At 46.0% G+C, this 19766-nt stretch overlaps 3 protein-coding genes across 3 annotated transcripts; 2 read left to right on the top strand and 1 right to left on the bottom strand.

Moving 5' to 3' along the window:
* Positions 1-731: 731 nt before the first annotated feature.
* Positions 732-4078, top strand: SCP_0200900 (glycoside hydrolase family 3 protein; the record flags this gene model as incomplete). Its single annotated transcript, XM_027754005.1, has 16 exons — positions 732-982; positions 1195-1273; positions 1336-1480; positions 1537-1750; positions 1809-1943; positions 1993-2132; positions 2185-2201; positions 2251-2425; positions 2480-2572; positions 2622-2797; positions 2859-3246; positions 3296-3385; positions 3444-3571; positions 3627-3694; positions 3747-3843; positions 3911-4078. The coding sequence occupies 16 exons, from the start codon at positions 732-734 to the stop codon at positions 4076-4078; spliced, it is 2364 nt and encodes a 787-aa protein (XP_027609806.1).
* Positions 4079-4867: 789 nt separating this feature from the next.
* Positions 4868-5557, bottom strand: SCP_0200890 (hypothetical protein; the record flags this gene model as incomplete). Its single annotated transcript, XM_027754004.1, has 1 exon — positions 4868-5557. The coding sequence occupies one exon, from the start codon at positions 5555-5557 to the stop codon at positions 4868-4870; it is 690 nt and encodes a 229-aa protein (XP_027609805.1).
* Positions 5558-7451: 1894 nt separating this feature from the next.
* On the top strand, positions 7452-7859 carry SCP_0200880 (hypothetical protein; the record flags this gene model as incomplete). The annotated part of the gene is made up of 1 exon (XM_027754003.1): positions 7452-7859. The coding sequence occupies one exon, from the start codon at positions 7452-7454 to the stop codon at positions 7857-7859; it is 408 nt and encodes a 135-aa protein (XP_027609804.1).
* Between the last annotated feature and the right edge of the window lie 11907 nt (positions 7860-19766).

Genomic DNA, 19766 nt, shown 5'->3' with positions numbered 1-19766 from the left:
TGTCACACGTTCGCGTTATACATATCTGACTGTGACCGTAGGCGTACTAGTAGCCTAGTACTACACAGGACAATATTTTGAGCTTCAACCTCAACTTCATCCTGCTTAGAACGCAAGCTGCGGCGCTGTTGCATCAGCAACATGCCTACAGACGGCGCTTCACTGGTTGTAATGTTTGGTCTATTGGGATTGAAATCCTTAAATAGCAAAAAAGCAAAGCAGGCAGCATGTCCTCAATCCGCCGCTGGAAGAATGGCTCTACCTTCTCTCACGGTCGCAGTAAGGAATCCTTCTTGTTTCCTTCGTACTCACTTGATGGTCACTGTCTTCTTGCCAATAGACTATAGTATAGCTGAACGGGACGCCACGGCCCGCGCAGGATAGCTTTGCCAACTTGTTATGTTACCCGCTAGTACAGAGGCATCTCAGGGCAGAGCTATGTCAGCTTGTTGCATCGATAGCATCGATACATTCGCTGTGCGGATAATGCTCGGTGATACGTTTCTGCGAACGTCTAGCAGCGGTCCGTTGGAGCAGTCGGTATGTGCCCACCTGTAGCTTCGCACCATATGACCCCGCAGTCTGACGAACGCGCCCGTGCCGGCATATGGCTCTACTGCACCTACAATTACCGCCTGGGTTCACTTTACGCCGACAATATAAAGCTCGTTGATCCTGATAATAGCGAGAGGTCTTGAACTCCTTGCTGAATACAGGCACTACAGGCGACCATGGGGATGGCTCTGGGTGCAACTTTTTGCACTCTTCATTTCCTAGCGGTGATCTTTGTCTCTGCGATCATTGCTAGCGCCTCCCGGCTCACAGCGCACGAAGTCCGCGGAGATCTACATTTCCCCCTCCGTGCACGCGGAACGAATACAGATGGATCAGTGCCAATATACAAGAATCCTAACGCGTCGATCGAGGATCGTGTGAATGATTTGCTTCCGCGAATGACACTGCAGGAGAAGGTAGCGCAGATGTACGTGCAATCGCGTTGTATCGTTACTCTGTCCTTCAGCGTACTCGCACAGCGCTAACCAGGCTGTGGAATATTTGAGCGACAAGATGCGCGAGATCAAGTCTCAGCGCCAACAGCCATAATCATCATGTTTCTGTCCTCCAGAGGGACCTTTATTGGTCTCGAACACTGGTGTCCTCTGTATTCAATTTATTCACCTTTTGTTGTCTTAGAATTCAAGGCGATCTTGATGGGTGGATGAACCTGACCGATCCACTTGATGACACCAAAACCTACAATGAAACCGGTCTGGTACGTGTCTATGACTACACTTCTCCAGCGGCGACTCAACACGCTGTTGTAACGCTCTGCAGATTGAAATGATGGAATACAAGAGCGGTGCGATCTGGGGCGGATATCTTATGCCCTGGGATAAGTGGGTCTACGGCATAACCATTGGCCAGAAATACCTTATGGAAAACACCACGCTCGGCATCCCTGCCATAGTGCAGTCCGAAGGTAATTTTCGTCTATAGTGGCCTTCTTCAGACTCACTATAAGGGTATTACATGCAGGCTTGCACGGCTTTACTAACAACGGTACAATCTGGCCCTCGCCCATTGGCCTCGCAGCGTCCTTCGACACCCCACTTCTCACACAAGCAGCAGCGACGATTGCGGACGAGGCGGAGGGCCTTGGATTCTCTCAGCTCTTTGCACCTGTCTTAGACCTCTCTCGTGAGCTTCGATGGGGCCGAGTGGAAGAAAATTTCGGAGAGGACCCGTTTCTGTGCGTCAGAATTTGAACTGATCCTCTCAATAAGACAACGAAGCGTATTCCCTTACAGGACCGGAGAGATGGGACACGCCTATATCACAGGGCTGCAAACCGGCCGCCGGCGGAACACAAGCTCAGAGGCCATTGCACGAATGGCATCGACTTGCAAGCACTTCGCAGCCTATGGCAGCCCGCAGGGTGGTTTGTGAGTAGGCTACAGGTCCGATACTTACGACATGCTCAGTTGCCTTCAGAAATATTGCGCAGGTATCTGGCGGAGAGCGTGAGCTGCGGACGATGTATTTGCGACCATTTAGTCGTGCATGTGTGGATAGCCTGTCCATCATGACTGCGTATGCAAGTTATGATGGGATCCCCGCAGTCTCGAATTACCGTGCGTGCCCAATACCTCCATGTCCATTCATCTCGGGCTCACCTTGCTGTAGATTTGCTCACAGAGATTGTAAGCAGAGCTTCTGTGCATTGCGTTCATGTTTTACCCTCCAAGCTAGCTCCGCGAAGAATGGGGTTACAAGTACTTTGTCACTACGGACGCAGGCTCTGTCGATCTACTATACTCCCTCCACGGCACGTGTGGCACGCGCGAGTGCGCGGCAAAGGACGCGCTAGAGAACGGGCTGCAGATGGAGATGGGTGGTGGAACATACACCTATTTGACATTACCTGGTACGCCTTCTGCTCGCCTTACTGTTCTAATCTGCTTATAGTTGCATGCTGTAGATCAGGTTGCGGAGGGAATTGTGGACGTCTCGTACATTGACGAGACTGTCAAGTATGTGCTAACAACGAAGTTCGCCCTGGGTCTATTTGAGAGTAAGTTCGTGACGTATTGTGTTTCGCTCTCAATCAAGTTATTCCTTAGATCCATACCCGTACCAGGACTATCTGTCTACGCTGCGGACTCCGGAGACGAGAGCACTATTGCACGTCATGGAACGAGAGACAATCGTACTCCTCGAGAACCGACAGAATACGCTCCCTCTGAGCAAGAGTATGAACTCCGTCGCTCTGATTGGTCCTCAAGTCAACCGTGTCTCTGTCAGTGCATATCTGTATCATTCGAATATGTTCTTGCCTTCTGACGCATCACTGTCGGCAGTTCGGGGACTACGTCTTCTACAACGCCTCACTGAACGGGATCTCGCCGCTCGAAGGCTTCACCCAGCTCCTGGCGGATACTTCCGTACAAATCAACTACGCCGAGGGCTGCAGGCTGTGGTCAAACGACGAGTCTGAATTCGCCGAAGCCATCGCGGCCGCGCAGGCATCTGATGTGGCAGTTGTCATGGTCGGGACGTGGTCCCTCGACCAGACGCTACTTTGGACGCCCGGCACGAACGCAACAACGGGCGAGCACGTTGATCTGTCATCCCTCGCACTCGTCGGTGCGCAGCTGAAGCTGGTGCAGGCTGTGAAGGCTACCGGGAAGCCCACGATCGTTGTGTTTGTCAGCGGGAAGCCTGTCTCTGAGCCTTGGATCCAGCAGAGTGAGTTGCTCCTGCGAGGAGAGTGATCATATCATTTATCATGTGCTAGATGCGGATGCCGTGGTTCAACAATTCTATCCCGGAGAGTTAGGTGGACTCGCCCTCGCTGAGATCATCTTTGGGGACGTGAATCCCTCTGGTGAGCGGCAATTCACCACACCGATCCGCTCACCTCCTGAAAATGGTCATCACTACAGGGAAGCTTCCTGTATCTTTCCCGCAGAGTGTGGGCACAACTCCAGTATTCTACAATTACCTTAAGGGGGCTCGCCCTATTGACCCTGGGATGGTCTACCCCAATGGAACCTTGGTATTCGGACATCAGGTGGGCTCATTGGTCCTGTATAGTGCTATACATTAATTATCATGCCCTTCGTCAGTATGTCTTGAACACCCCGGTACCCATATGGAGCTTCGGGCACGGTCTCAGCTACACGACCTTCAACTAGTGAGTGTTTTGCATGTGATGACTTCATCCAGATTTGACTTTAACTGCATAGCACGAACTTGGGACTGTCCCCCTCAACGATTGGAACTGCGGACAACTTCAACGTGAGCATGACGGTCCAGAATACGGGCGAAAGGGACGGTATGGAGGTAGTCCAGGAAAGTCACACAACTACGCGTCGAGCCTCTGTTCCTGATGAATTGTTCCACTGTCCAGGTGTACATGACGGATCTCGTTAGCTCTGTCGTGACCCCCAATCAGATGCTAGTCGGCTTCCAGAAAGTGAACCTCACGTACGCCCTTCTCTCTACCTCCGCACCCGGAAAGGCTGAGCATCTCTTCTTCGCAGAGCGGGAAGTTCTCGAACCGTCACCATCCCCGTGAACTCATCGCAATTGGCTGTGTGGTCGCTGAGCGACTCGTGGGTAGTCGAGCCAGGCAACTTCACAGTAAGAGTGGGAATAAGCGACGAAACATTCCTCATTACAACACTTGTCATACAGTGATGAGAGGTGAAGTCCACGTCTAATGTTAGGTATGAACAAGGGGATTCGAAGATTCTATCACCTTGTCGCTTGGAGTGCAAGTGTGTATATCCTAGATCCACATGTCCGTTGTCTTAACATATCTATCAGAAAATCATTATTTCAGTTGAAAGTGCTCAGAACCCCAGGAACGCTGCGTCCGGAAGTTTGCGGGCGCAAAGCTCATGTTTGCGCTTCTGAAGCTCACCGCTGCTATACGATTAGGAAGACCACACGCTCACTCTACACCATCACTTCGGGTATGTTCACAACGGCTTAAGATGCCCCAAATTTCCCCCCATCCCGAGGACGTAGGAAGTGATTTCTTCGTCGAGTTACAATGGTGAACAACGGCACATGTACGCATTCCATGGATGCCTGTACTTATCAGATAACAAAACAAGGACAAAGGCATTTAAGCTTCGCCGCAAATAGTGTACTTCTACAGCACGGTCTGGAAAAACGTCAGTTACAAGAAAGTACATGCTACTAGCAGCAAATGTATGTGTTGGGAAGCGGCGAAGCATTGGCAGCGAAAAAGCTCATAGTGGAGTCACAGCAGACGTGTGCATATCAACGGTTGAAGAGGTCTGATAGGCAACGAGTGCTGAGAATACATCATGAATCGACCAATAAGAACTCACAAAAATCATCGGGCCAGTGCTTCAAGACGTTCCATGAAGAGCCTACTACCAGTTCTGATCTCCCTTGGTTCTTGGACTTGTATCCGATCCGTACCAGTTATCTCTGTCCTCCAAACTACGGTGTTTTCCCCCAGGGTCAGATATGCGACAAAACCGTCCACATATTCTTTCGTCTGTAGAGTGTCTAGGTAGGAGATCACCTGACCTACGTATGCATTTCTCCCGAGCTCGCTCGTCTTCACCTCTAGGAGCACAACAATGGAATCGAACTGTGCACCAGTATAATCACTAGCTTTGGCGACAATGAAGTCCGGAACTTGAATTGGGGATGGAAGAGGGGATCGTCGCTCTCGCAACGTAGTGGGATCGCCGTATGAATCAATCGAAGTCCTCGAATCCACCGAGAGCTGCGTGCTGTGGCCATGCACAGGCCCAGGCAATGCAGCAATACGTGCCGACTGCCGAACAGCATCGGGATGACCCCCTGTTCCAGGTGGAAGTACCGTAGACGATACCACTGGGACATGAGATCGAAGAATGGCTTGTGGTTTGACTAAATAACCTCTGGAAGGAGGGAAAATGCTCGACAGAAGCGCATTGACTGGGCCATAGAGTTTATACTCCAGCTCGGGGGATAAGTTGTGGTAGCTTAGAAGACGATTGATGAACCAACGAGCATTCGGAGCCTGCGCCATCTATGGTCGAGTGAGCTCATTAGAAGACGAAGGATCGTGCACACAATCACTGACATGGATGTGCCTCTTCGAGAACTGGGCGCGTTCTAGGTGTGGATGAGGTGAAGTCCTTTAGACAGAGAGCTGACGATAGAGCGATGCGATTGGCGAGCGGGTGTAACGTTGGTGTGTCAGCGAGGGAAGACTGTGCTATTCGCAGGTACGGTTTGGATACTGACGAAAGCCCCCAAATGCCTCGTAATTTATACGTGGCGCGGTCGGCGCTTTATTGACCATTTGTCAGAGACGACACGGTAATTTCGCCAGATGCATCACCAGGTGTGAGCAGCGAGGCAGGAAAAAGGTTTTGGCAGTGAATCGGTAGGCATAAGCAACGCCATATAGAAACAAGCCACCAGACGCAGCGTCGTAACAATTACCGTATGTGGCGTCATGATAGAATGAACTTTTCAGGGGTCACTGGGCCCAGCGCTGTGGCAAGACTATCTTTCCTTCGCAGGCGCACACGGCACCACAGCAACACAAAACCAATCAGCGGTGCCAAGATCCAGTGAGGAAGAACATCGAGCATCAAGGTACCCAGCGCCGAAAACCACGAGGATCCAGCAGTCTCTCGCATCAAAAAGATTTTAATCGTGAGGGACATGAACCGAGAATGTCAAAAAGAGAAGCACACAAACGCGGTGATGCGGCAGGGAAGCTGTATTAATCGGACGACCTTCCAACGGACGATTTTTAGTGACTCGTGGTGAGTCAACGAGGAAACAGTCAACGAGGAAACACACTACTCACGATCATGTCAGACATCACCTCAATCGCAAGCCGTAGGATTCTAGGGCTCATCCGCTGATAGGCTGAGACTCCATTCGTTTCAGGAGTGCGGCACCCTTTAGGGTAGCTCATGGAACTAAGGCTGGAATCCGAGAGTGCACACTATGGCGTACCTGATGAAACCAACCCTGTTTCGAATGAACTTCTCACCAAATCTTCACATTATTCTCGTGCTTGTTGTTGCGCCCACTGTCCCTGTGAGATGATGAGCCAAGTCACCCGACCTCAGGCGATCTGTGTAGAATTACCCAGGAAACTTGAACAAAATCGGATCGCTCATGGTACCGAGTGTGGGTGGAGATAATGAGTTGAAGGTGCCGGAAACAATCACTACCTAGACGAAAATCGTAGGAGTCAGAGAGGGCGGGTTCTCGTGGAGACGGTTCTTACAGCAGATATTGGTCTGCGTTGCGGCAGTCTAAATTGTGAATAGTCCGCAGTCGGCCACATGCAATCGCGAGCAATCGTTGTATTATCATCTTGTGGGTCCGCGCGGAACTTCCTCCGTGCCTCGCCGTAACAAGTTGTACACTTGTGTAACCGTTTGATGTCAGGCCTGGACTAGGACAGAAGGGGAGACACGCTGTATCCGGGCTCCGCTCATGATCGATTGATCAGCCGCCCTACATCACAGCCCCTGAGCTACCAGTGAAGTTCCGTCCCAGAAGAAATGCGTGGAAGTAAAGGAGACGGAGAAGTGCCATTTAGGAACCCTTCGGCGCTCACCGCCACTGCGCCGTTATGACAAGCGCTCGGCGTGACTCTTTCAGAGGTGTGGCCAAGGTGTAGCGTCGCCCTGCTTCTCGGTATATAAACATCGGCGCTGGCCTTGAGACGTCCCAGTCTCGACCGCGAACTGTACTTGTGTATCCAGCTTAAGCCTCAGGACTCAGGTATGTACGATCATTGCTCTTACTGAACGACATCGGTCCGATTGCTCTCCATCTAGCCTATTCAACCAATTGCCTTGGCCGTAAAAGCCTGACGTTCACCTATCCCTCGTTGGTGGGTGCACGAAACTCACTGCTAGCGCTCATACTAAACGGCCATATCGTATAGCATCATGGTCTTTGTCATTGCCGGCTACTTCTTGACCAACGACCAGATGGCCACCTTCGGTGCTAAGCGTGGTTTTGACAACCCCGACGGCCATGCCTATATTCTGAACCGCTGGTTCCGATCTAAAGGATACACAGCTGTGGAAGCAGTGCCTGTCGCATTACGCCACAGGCTCCCTGACAGCACGGGACAGGCTGTTTGCGGGACGTTAATCTATAAATCGAACAACGACTCCCAGCGTATGGCGTATCTCAGGGACTGCAGGCCATTGGTGCCAGATGACGGCGACAAGGAAATTGGAGCGTGGCTGCAGCGACATGGGATAAACGCCGTGTGGGAGACGGTTCCAGATCCATACGGGAAGTTCAAAGATGATTATACTTGGTCGTCGCAGCAGGAGCTCTTAGAGTGATAGCGTACATCAGCAGACAGTAGCATCAGAAAATTCGCGTCTGTCTGGTGCATTTGGTACGGTACGCCAGGAATTCTATGTAGCATCAGGAAAATCCCATTTTTACTTTGGCTCGCTTTGTTCCCTTTTTGGACTTATCCAAGGAAACAAGCCCGATAAGTACTGAGATCAGCTTATTTGACTTGTACAAGCTCCAAAAGCAGCAATCAAGCCGGAAGTGGTAAAAAGTGGCAAAGCAAATTGGGATTTTCCTGATGTCATAGTTGACCCTAATTTACATTTTCCCCCAACTGTCAAATTTAACCCATTCACCGCACGCTGACCGTCAAATTTATACACTTCGTTCTGAAATACATACTGTGCTATTATGACCAATCCGGCCAGTCACGCGTCTGAACGGGGTTGGCCTGGCCGGAATCCTAGACATGTCTTATGTCACGGGTGCAGTGGCCGGATTGGGTACTCAGACCGTGACTTTGCCGGCTGGCCGGTCACCCCGTCAGTTTTCCCTCCCCAGCGGCTGGCTTGGTCGGCTGGCCACAATGTGTCCACCGTCCACTGTCATGACTGTTCTGGCCAGGTGGCCTGATCGTTATAAGGCTGTCCATTGTCACACCCCTGGCCGGATTGGTTGTAATGGCACAGTATACTGTTGACCTCTCACATGAACTGTTAATTCTGGGCATTTTACCTATGTGATGCCTCAACCATCAATTTTCAGCGCCTCACGTGCTCTACACATCAACGGTAAATATCTCGCACCTTGTTCTGTGACGTGTCAAATGTCAAATCTGTGCACTTCATCATGGTGCGCTGACTGTCAATTTTGACCATTCCCTGACACAGTAACTGTCAAACCTGGATTTGTCCTGTCCGCCTCGCTGACTGTATCCTTTTGACACTCGGGGACCACTTGTCTGTGAAGTGCAGGGTGAGCAGTCTTGCACTTGCTGGTTTGCTCCTCCATGCTGCACATCAGGCAGCCTCCCACCAAGCTCATGCCCCACACAACATGCACAACCTCTTCAAGAGAGAAGGTGACTAGCATGAGCCCTAGAAAGTGCAGAGTCAATAGGGTGGAGGCCTTGTTAACTGAATCCATGGCACCTGCTCAACCAATGACATCTGAATTGCTCCAGCATAGCGACCTCACCACAGAGCAGTGGTACAAGTCCAAGAACACTCGAAAGGTCTACGTGAACTATGTTAAAAGTGGGAAGGCATGGCTGGTGCAGTGGGTCAACGAGGGGCAGAAGGAAGTGGACAGCAGGCCCTCGAGCACCGAAGGTGAGCAGAGTGGTGAATGCAGCATCCCGGAGGAACATTCTATGTTTGCGGGAGCTTTTGACAAGATCAGTGAGCACATGCTGATGGTGCTGTGCCTGCTAATGGCATACAAATGTGACCACGAAAAACATGGATATGCGACCACCGAAGGATTGCATTCAACATTCAAGGAGTACTTTAAGCTGTGTGTCCTCATTTCAATTTCTATCCAAAATATTCACCTTCTCCATGAAAGGATACACAACTGCCAAGGTGACTACTGGCGGTACAATGCCCACACCAACAAATGAGAAGACATCCCGGTATTCCAGATGGAGCTCAAAGCTTACTATGACTCCCTGCACAAATGTGATGGAAAGATGGGAACATCAGCATAAGCCCTATATCAGCAAAACCCAGCTTTTACTTAAGAGCACACTTAACTGACTTAGATGCACTTATAGTCCTTATTTAAGGATATAAGGACAAAAAGGGGCCTAATGCATATTATATGAGTGTCTGAAATTGGACTTATTGACACTTATTTGATCACTTATTACCTTAAATAAGAGTTGTCAGACCAAAAAGTCTAAATAGCTCCTGAAGAAAAAGTTAAGTTTTGCTGATGTACCCATGTTGCCGATGGACCTCAAGGTATTGATGGATCGGTCAGATCGACTTGATGCTGCACATGAGCTCAAGTCCAAGACAAAGCAGTTGTGTATGAAGGCCTTCATGATGACAGCCTTCTGCTTGTGGACACGGTGCGTGTAGTGCTTATTTGGTATAACCAACTGCTGACCATGTTTATCGGCAATAGGAATGATGAGTTAATTAATTTACACAGCTCTGACATCTCACCAGGACAAGTCTTGCACACACCTGTCCCTGGCATACTGATATATCAAGTATGAAGGTTAGAACCAAGGACTGATACATGGACAGTGGTGTCTACCATAAGCTCTGATACATTATTCTGCAGTCCTTACCAGCCATTCTTGCACTGGGCTCACTTTCTGTACTCTATACTCATTGGCTTCCTCCTGGATCTCCTTTGTAGGTAGCTGATCGCACTGGCTTTGCCCGTCATTCCGGCAGATTTGGATTGTCTTGGATTTTGTAGATCTCCATGATTCCCTTTGAGTGCACGAAAATCCTGCTTCCTGTGCTGCCCTGTGCTGTCCTTTACATCTTTCTAATTGTTTTCCTTATAGAGAATGTTACTTTGATATGAAAATTGATAATTATTAAAAAAATACTCTCCTCACAACATTGATATACAAGCGCAACAATCTGTCTACAAAGGATGAAACAAAAGACATATATCCAGCCACACAATGTCGTGTGTTACTTGGGGCAGGAACAATCACTTGTTAGCTATAAATACTAAACAACTAAATAAAACTAGTTGTAGAGAGGAGTGTGCTGATGTATTGGTGCTCCAAATTATACTGGGTGTAGCGGTAGTTGTCGTTCCTCGGCCAGAGGCTCAGTTGAGTTCATTCAAGAATAACTGTACTACAACTAATATTCTACCTTACAGTGTACTTGCTTATGCTAGTTTTCTTATACTAGCTTCAATTGCTTGTTCAGATTATAGTCGAATCTATTCTTCAAGAGGTTGTTAGTAAAACCTGATAGTATTTCTCTTACCTTGTCTGAATATTAAATCTTGCTCTAGTTTCCTTGTCACTAAAGGATTGCTCAAGTTACTTCACACAAAAGTGTACAGTCAAATTCTAGGCTTTGCCTGAATCTATTACTATGTAACTAAGTCTTAGTAAGACTATTACAAGCTTGACTATGCTGCAGTGTAAGCTGAAGTGGAGTTTTGGGGTGTGTGGTCAGTTAGTGTGTTTTATGAGGTGTTGAATTTCTGGATTGTCTGAATGACTGACTTGGTTCCTTAGGGGTGAGAGGTGAAAACTCCAGCTTATATACTGCTGCTACATTGATCACTAAGCATGATTATACGTATTACTAATCAAATCTTATGTATTACTAAGCTAATTCTCAATATTACTAAGCTAACTTTCAATATTACTAAGCTAAATCTGAATATTACTAAGCCAATAGCTCAGAATCTTCCAGAATGTTACAGAATCTTCTGGCAGTATGGTGACTAAGCAATATCTGAGTTACTAAGCAAAATTGCATAAGAACTCTGAATACTATAAATATGGCTGTTCTTCTGCTAGTGAATTTATGCTGTCAGTGCTCTGACTTGTGCATAATTTCTGTAGGCATCATTGTCATAGTAACTAAGGTTGTTACTGTCGCTGAGTGTACATCTGTTGTTATGGGAACATGATCTTGAGGTGAGTACATTTATATACACAAGTAAGGCTGAAATTGCACAGAAAGTGCCTGTCCATGTATCAATCACTTTTGGTGCATGACAATGAAAGAAACATGCAGGTATACACAGTGCAGTGTGACATTAGCCTACTGATGACATAGGCACGGGAACAGAAGGCATCTCAGTGGAACATGTCAACACAGCAGCAGGTCCAAGCACAGCTGCAAAATCAATTGCAGGAGAATATTGTAAAAGGGCAGCCTTGCTGGAATTAACACCAGTGCTAACATTGCCTCCTGCTTTCAGTCAGGCAGGCACACTGCACCATATATACTGGCAGTAGTTCTGCATTGACTCCCGGATTTCCGCCTGACGGAATGCATATGCATTGGCACCTTTCAGATGTTTTGGCGGTTGTGCAGGGATCACATTGACTCGGTCCAGCCACCACCACACCATCCAACCATGAAAGGTGATAACCCTGCATATCTCCTCTGGCAGCTGATGATGCTCTTCAATCCAGTGATGGGCTCGAGCATGAACCTCACACCACTTGATTCAGAGCTCTAAGGAATTCCATTAGCATTTTGGTTTTGTCAAGTACTAGTAAGTGAAATCTGACAAACCTTCACTGATAATCGAGTCCATCGCACTGCTGTTCCCCACGCCATGTCTCCATCAAATCCATTAGAAAAAACATCAGGAAAATTCAACTTTCTCTTATGGACTTATTTAGACTTTCAGGTCCGACAACCCTTATTTAAGGCCATAAGCATTCAAAGAAGTCAAATTTCAGACACTTAGAGAATATGCCTTAGGCCCTTGTTGTCCTTATGTCCTTAAATCAGGACCATAAGTCTATTTAAGTTATTTAAGTGTCCTTTTAAGGAAAAGTGGGGTTTTCCTGATGTAGGTGTGGCAAAAACACGAGTTGAAGGACGAAGGACTGGCAGAGGATGCAAGCAAGAGTCTGGATATCTGGTGAGACCTGAGGCCAACATATATAATAAAATGAGTGCATGGTCTCCCAAGACTCAGATCTCAGAATTTGTGAAGTCCAACAGCATGTGATAAGGATAGTTTGACCAAACAAGAGCAAGCACAGATTTGTCTTATTCTCCACATCTTCTCTTCCACTTATCTTCCAAGTTCCACATCTTCAAATATGTTCTGGTGTGCCAAGTAGGTTGACTAACTGCATATATCTTTGATATGTGCTTCCTCTGTCTCACCTCATAGATGTGCCACACAGATGAGTGTTGTAAAGCTGATTTTTCATGTGGGCTTTGCATTGCTAAGGGCCTGTTCGGTAGACGAGTGATATCGATAATTCACTCGAGTCCGCGATTCTCGGAATCGCTCTGGCAACAGCGGCTCTGTGATCTGGTGTGATCCAGTGGTACAAGCAGTCCATCCTCCATCCAGCGTGTGCAGCTCGCCATGTCCCGACATTGTGCCCGTTGTTCAGTGCCGTGGCAGCGGGCCATATTGGGTAACACCAACTACCGATGCAGTGATCTGCACCCCCATTTCTGGCCATTAAGCATAGAAAGATTTACAGAACTATCTAGCATGACATATTCTCACTATTCTGAGAGTGTAGAAAACCTTGTACATGGGCCCAGACATCCTCACCGCTGTCAGCGTCATCGGTGTCGGTGTCATCATGCGTGAGAACAATAACCAAAAAGTGCACGTGACAGCTGGGAATGTTCAGAGAGCCTTCGGAATATGCTGAATATTGCACATTTGAGTGAGTTATCGATATCACTCATCTACTGAACAGGCCCTAATACATTGTGGAGGTGCATTGCTATTCTGGAAGAGCCTTGCTGAATTACTAACCCACATGTTTGTGGATGCAACCTCGGGTGGTTCGATCTCAGTGCCCTTCAAGAGGGCATCAAGCGAAGTTGAGAATGACTTTAAGGAGTAGCTCCCCTTCATTAACTGGGCCCTGCAGTACCAGTATGTCCTCCCTTTACACACCTACACATGCTCAACTGCTCCAGGTGACTCGTCCTGTGGCTCCATAAGTACACTGTAAGATACAGTATATTTGTTTTTGTCGTCTAGAGTATGAGTGTGTTCTCCTCTTCAAATTTGTGCCATGAGAGCCCCAATTCCCCTGCCACCATCTTGTGTCCCTGCAGACCTCACCGTCCACCTCACCCATTCAAAAGGGTATGAAGGGAGGAGGATGCCATAATGATGTGGCATGCAGGTGTCTTGTTCACTCGAGCACAGTGTCTGGTTTCTCTAATTCTCCCACTGCCATCTTGCATCCTCGCAGGCCCCACTATCCACCTCACCCATCCAAAAGGGCGCAAAGGGAGGAGGACACATGCCATATCATTATGATGACATGCAGATGTTCATTATTGTCAGTAAAGGATAATCTTTAGTGCTTATAAGTTACAATAAAGGCTGAAATCCAGGTTTAATAAGCAGGTCATGTGGATAATCCAAATATGAGGATTATCCCTTTGAAGTCTCCTAAGCTAATCTGAAGATAATTCAAAGAATTATCCAAAGCCAAAATTAATTTAACAACTTGCACTCAGCCAGGATTAAACTCTCAACCTCAGGAGAAAGTTACATAACTAAGAAACTTTAGACACTTCAACCACTACACCATATTAGCTTAACAGTTTACACTCATGCATAATATATATAGTAAATTTTGCTGAAAGAACTTAGACAGATTCTGCTCATCACAAAAGTGGTGGCTGAGTTAGACAGAAGATAAAGGATGTTTCTAGTGCCAGAGAATTTACTGGTTGTTCTATAGTGTCAGGGGGTACATAAGATGTCCTACTATTCACTTTAGAGTACTCTTTATATTAGATCTAGCAGTTGCTAGTCCAATGTCAGAGTGGACTGGTTGTGTCTGAATGAGCAGATCTAACAGTTGGTGTCCGCATTCGTGAACAGTTAAGCCTACAGACACCCTTGGGCAGGTGTGGGTGGAAGAAATCCTCAGCGAATGACATGGAGGGGTGCCTGGCGACCAGTGAGATAGCTGGGCTAACTAGAGGGAAGGACCTTCTAGGTGTTGAGGATGTTGGAATGACTGAGTACTCAAGGGAACTAAACTTCTGTGAATAGCAGTAAGACAAATGATGATGTAGTAGACAAGTAAGGTAAAGTTATCCCCATATGAGGAAATACATGAGAAGAAGTCTCAAAAAGGAGACAGGTCATGTGATTAATGATCTACAGTGAAGGAGAAGTGGACAAAAAGACTAGTAAGTCCTGCAACTGTAACAGAGCCCCCCATCATGAACCATATGACCTAGGACTGAAGAATCTGGTGAAGTTCAACCCTCAAAACAATTGCCCAAGCACTGCAACTTGCCCTCCAGTCACCTGCTATATGTATGATTGATGGTCTGGAGATTTGATCTGCAACAGCGAGTATCAAGCAGAAGAGTGAAAGTCTGATCGGAGCAACTCCAGCCTCTTAAATTTCTCCTCCTAATTCATCCTACCCTGAGTGACAGGTGCAGTTGCCACTGCTTGGGGTTTAATGTCTGCAGTGATGAAGGGAGCTAGATGTTTCAGTTGAGGTATAATAACCAGAAAGAGGATGGTAAGAGAGGCAAGGACAAGAGCTATAACAATGCCGGCAATAATAAAGGGGGATTCAGTTGAACATGGTGATAGCTAAGAGGCTGAAGAAGATAGATGCTGGCTGTAAAAGTTTGCAGACATCACATGAACAAGTTGGTGGAGCACGTGCATGGAATGAGCTTGTAAATATGATATTTACCCCCTATCACCCTCAGGCTAATGCAGTCAAAAGTCAGTGATGTCAGTTATGAAAGATAATCTTTTCTATCAATAAGTAGCAAATTTTCATGAGAATTGCTACTTTTAAGTAGACTTATCTGTAGGTGCATAGGTTAATTCAGGATAATCTTAATATAATCTTCCAGATAATCTGAGGATAATTTTCTGGATAATCTGAAGATTAGCAACAAAATACAATTTTAACTTTGACACCAGCCAGGATTGAACCCTGGACCTTAGGTTGATTTTATAGAATATAATTCCAAGTGACACTTTAAACCACTTGACCATTAGGTCATACATCACAACTATCTTATATTAAATTAGACATCTTTTTCTTGAAAAAGACTTAGCCAAATTCTGTCTATTAAAAAAGAGTAAGTAAAAGACACTTGACTTTTATAATAGATAAACAAGACTTATAGACAAACAGTACTCTGCATCTTATTATAGTCTTGTTCTACAGCTTACAGTTTTTGTAAACTATCATGCAGTACTATAGAGTATCTTAATATAGTCATCTATAATATATAACAAGTTATTGAGAGACAGTATTTTATTTGTTCATTTTAGGCTTATACTCTAGAGTTTATTATATTATAGACTGAGCACTTATATATACAAGATCTTTATAGCTATCTTCTAATTGTATAGCAAAGTTCTGTTTTGCTGAAGTAACTGTAGAAACATATATTTTATTAATTATATATTGTACTACATTATATAAAGGCTGCAAGCATTAGAAAAGATAAGACTCAGAGTAATGTTTGTTTATAAGTCTTGTCTATCTATGATAAAAATCAAGTGTCTTTTACTTACTCTTTTCTAATAGACAGAATTTGGCTAAGTCTTTTTCAATAAAAGATGTCTAATTTAATATAAGATAGTTGTGATGTATGGCCTAATGGTCAAGTGGTCTAAAGTGTCAATTAGAATTATATTCTATAAAATCAACCTAAGGTCCAGGGTTCAATCCTGGCTGGTGTCAAAGTTAAAATTGTATTTTGTTGCTAATCTTCAGATTATCCAGAAAATTATCCTCAGATTATCTGGAAGATTATATTAAGATTATCCTGAGTTAATCTATGCACCTACAAATAAGTCTACTTAAAAGTAGCAATTCTTATGAAAATTTGCTACTTATTGATAGAAAAGATTATCTTTCATAACTGACAAAGATGCAAAAGTGGGTGAGGTGTGTGAGGAAGAATATTGACAGCTGTTCTGGTGACAAGGCTTCTGCAGTATGAGTAGTAGCCAGCATGCAGAGTTATTCTGCATGTTCTGAGACTGGCTGTCTTATCACATGCTGCATTGTGAAAGGTACTGCAGTTTCCTGAGTCTGATAGTCTTGCTTGAGCATCCTGCCACTAGTCATCAATCTCATGTCCAATAGTCATGGCCTTCTGCTCTGCTCCAGGCCATATCTACTATCTACCCCCTATCACCTCCCAATCTCAGAGTGAGGACAAGTGGCCATGAGTTTTTGGTCTGAGATTCCTTATCATCTAGTGGGTCATGAGAAGTGAAGGTTTTGCACAATATGCAGTGTGTAATGAAAAGATTAAAGGAGTATAATTTGCAGTAGTGAGGCATAGGGGCATGGCATGGAGTGGTGGGTGGTCGTAATAAATTCGAGGACTTGAGTAGTAAGCAGAGTCCCTGTGTGGTGGTCACACTAGGTTCTCAGACACATAGTTTAAAAGAAGGGTTTCAGCCCCCCAATCGATACTACGACTCAAAAGACAATGAACCTGTGCAGTGACCATGCTAGGACATCTTCATGAAGCATGTGGGGACAGCAATGTGTCAGTGACATCATGTCACATTTGATTGCTCTTGGTCCACACTGTTCCCGAGAGAATGTGTCTTGCACTGCATCATGACCTTTCGGCCTGTGGATTTCACACGAGCAGAGTGAATGTTGATGAGTGCACACCCAACACAAATACCTAAACCCAACTAAAACAAACAAGAAGGGTGATCTGTGTGAGAGGGAAGGGCATCGCAACTGTAAAATGATGCAAGTAGGTTCCAAAACCTCGACCTAAGCCAAAGGGAGATGCAACCTGTAAAAGAATGAGGGCTCGCAATGCAAATGCGAAGTCGAACAACAATCTATGACTAAGTCGCAAAAGTCGGAGATGGGAAGCTAAAGTTGCAATGTGATTGCCAAACTTGTAGGTGAAGGTGAACTAAGTCGCAAAGGTGAAGAGAACTATCTGTGGAGGTAGAACACTATGTGGAAATGCAGTATTCGCCATCTTGATGAAGTCACAGTCAGTCTAACGCAAAAGTCGGAGTAAGACTAATGCAGATGCTATATCACTATGTCACTATGTCGCTATCGCAGTGTCGCAGTTTGCTATCGCAGTCAAAGTATGCAGTCTTGAGGTATCGCAGTCTCGCTATCACAGTCTCGCTATGTTCACTATGTCACAGTGGGGTATATCGCAGTTCGAAGTTGCTATTACAGTAAACGCAGTTTCTCGGTGATCTGAAGCTAAGGGGAACTCCTCTCTACTGTTCTTTGATGATAATCGACATAGATACAGCAGGTATTTATAGAGGGGGAAAAAGGGAGAGAAAATGTGAAAGTCGCAAAATGTCAAATAATGGATCCTGACATCAGAGAGAGTCACAATGGTTTAGGACCAATGGAAAAATAGGTAAAGTGAGTGGAGAGGTGAATGTTGTATGTTAGTGACAGAGAAGAATGGTAAAGTAGAGGAAAATCAAAATAAAACATATGCTACTTGGCCTGAATCATATGGAACACTCTAACAGCATCTCTGGTCCAGCATAAAGGTAGGAGTCTTGAAGGGGAAGGTCAAATGATAAAGCACATGAGATTCGCAAAACAAGAGGGTGCGACCACCATCATCAGGAAAACCTCACTTTTCCTTAAAAGGACACTTAAATAACTTAAATGGACTTATAGTCCTAATTTAAGGACATAAGGACAAAAAGGGCCTAAGGCATATTCTTTGAGTGTCTGAAATTTGACTTATTTGAATGCTTATGGCCTTAAATAAGAGTTGTCAGACCCAAAAGTCTAAATAAGTCCACTTCAGGGTACCCTTCCGACCTAGCTCTTAGCTTCAACATAATCTATATTGTGTCATGGCTAAGAGCTTCTCAGGTGTCAGACTGACCATGGTATCTATGTAAGTCCCATGGCCTTATAGGGGAAGTACCTGACCAAGGGAAGGCCATGAAGGGCTAATACCTAGGGACATCCAATAGTCATCCTGTTTAACCCTGTGTTGTCCTATTGCCATGGGAAATCCATGGAGGTCCTTGGTCATTGTCACCTGTCACATGGTGGTAGGGGTCAATATGTATTTCCCGCTCATTATTTCTCTGCCAAATTGGCAGCCACTGGGACTGTATACCTATCGTAGATGCTTTCTACATATACTGTAAACACTGTTATCTGAATTTTATTGTAATGAAAATAGCTGCTTGCTGTCAGCTGTTACTTCTCACTTTTTGTGCTTGCTCCATCACATCGTATGAGCAAGGAGGAAATTATAGTCTAGAACAGCACGCTGGCTGAAGCGTGAGCATCAGGTCTACTCAAATCACTAGTCTCAGTTATAAGCAAGGCTTGCATTGACACATAGGATGTTCTTACTAGTGATAACAAGTAAGGAGGACATGAGAAACTGCTGAGCAGCACCTCAACAAGAAAGTGAACTAGGTAAGGAGGATGTGAGAAACTGCCGAGCAGTATCTGAACAAGAAAGTAACTAAGTAAGGAGGACGTGAGAAACTGCGGAGCAGTATCTCAACAAGAAAGTGAACTAAGTCTGCACCTTTTGCAAACTATCAATATTAGTCTCTGACACAATGATATCATGTCCAAAGGGTGCACACTCCTCTCTTAATTGTGCCAAAGTTGTAGGTCATTCCAGTGCGGCAGCCTCAGCAGCTTCCACCAACTGCTGTGTCTTCTCTTCCTGTACATCCACCTGTATGTGGGTAGCAAGCACCAATATCTCAAGTGCAGACACCTTTGCTTCAAGATTTAGGATCATCGACTGAGCATTTGTATGCTACATCTCCAATGAGTGAGACAGTTCGAGCACAGACTCGAGCTGCTTTGACAGTGTGTTGAGGCGTTCAGTGACATCCTCTGAGGAAGAAGCAGGAACATGGGGGACAGGTGGAGACAATGGCGAGTGCAGATGAGCATGAAGGTGAGACAGGTCTGAGTTGCCACCTTGAAGATGGATGGGATGCGAATCATGGTCCTCATCATTGTCACTCATGCCCATCCCAGTTGGCTCAGGCATTCTTGGGCGCCCTAACTCCTCCCTTCTCCACCTTCAGTCTTCTTCCTCTTGCTCAGTGGCTAGCTGTTCTTCATCCTCTTCATCAACTCATTCCAGTTTATGCGGGACAACTGTCGCAATGCTACGTGCATTATCATCATCTCCGAGTAAATCTCCGTCATAATTCATTTTGTCCTGATGCTGCCGCTGGTGAATAGGACTGCCATTCTGGTGCTGTCTGTACACCTATCAAGCAGGTTCTGTGCACCAGCT

The sequence above is a fragment of the Sparassis crispa genome (genome assembly GCF_003851025.1).
Source record: "Sparassis crispa DNA, contig_000001F, whole genome shotgun sequence".
Lineage (NCBI taxonomy): Eukaryota > Fungi > Basidiomycota > Agaricomycetes > Polyporales > Sparassidaceae > Sparassis > Sparassis crispa.
Note: the sequence above shows the minus strand (reverse complement) of the source record. Positions and strands in the feature narration are given on the sequence as shown.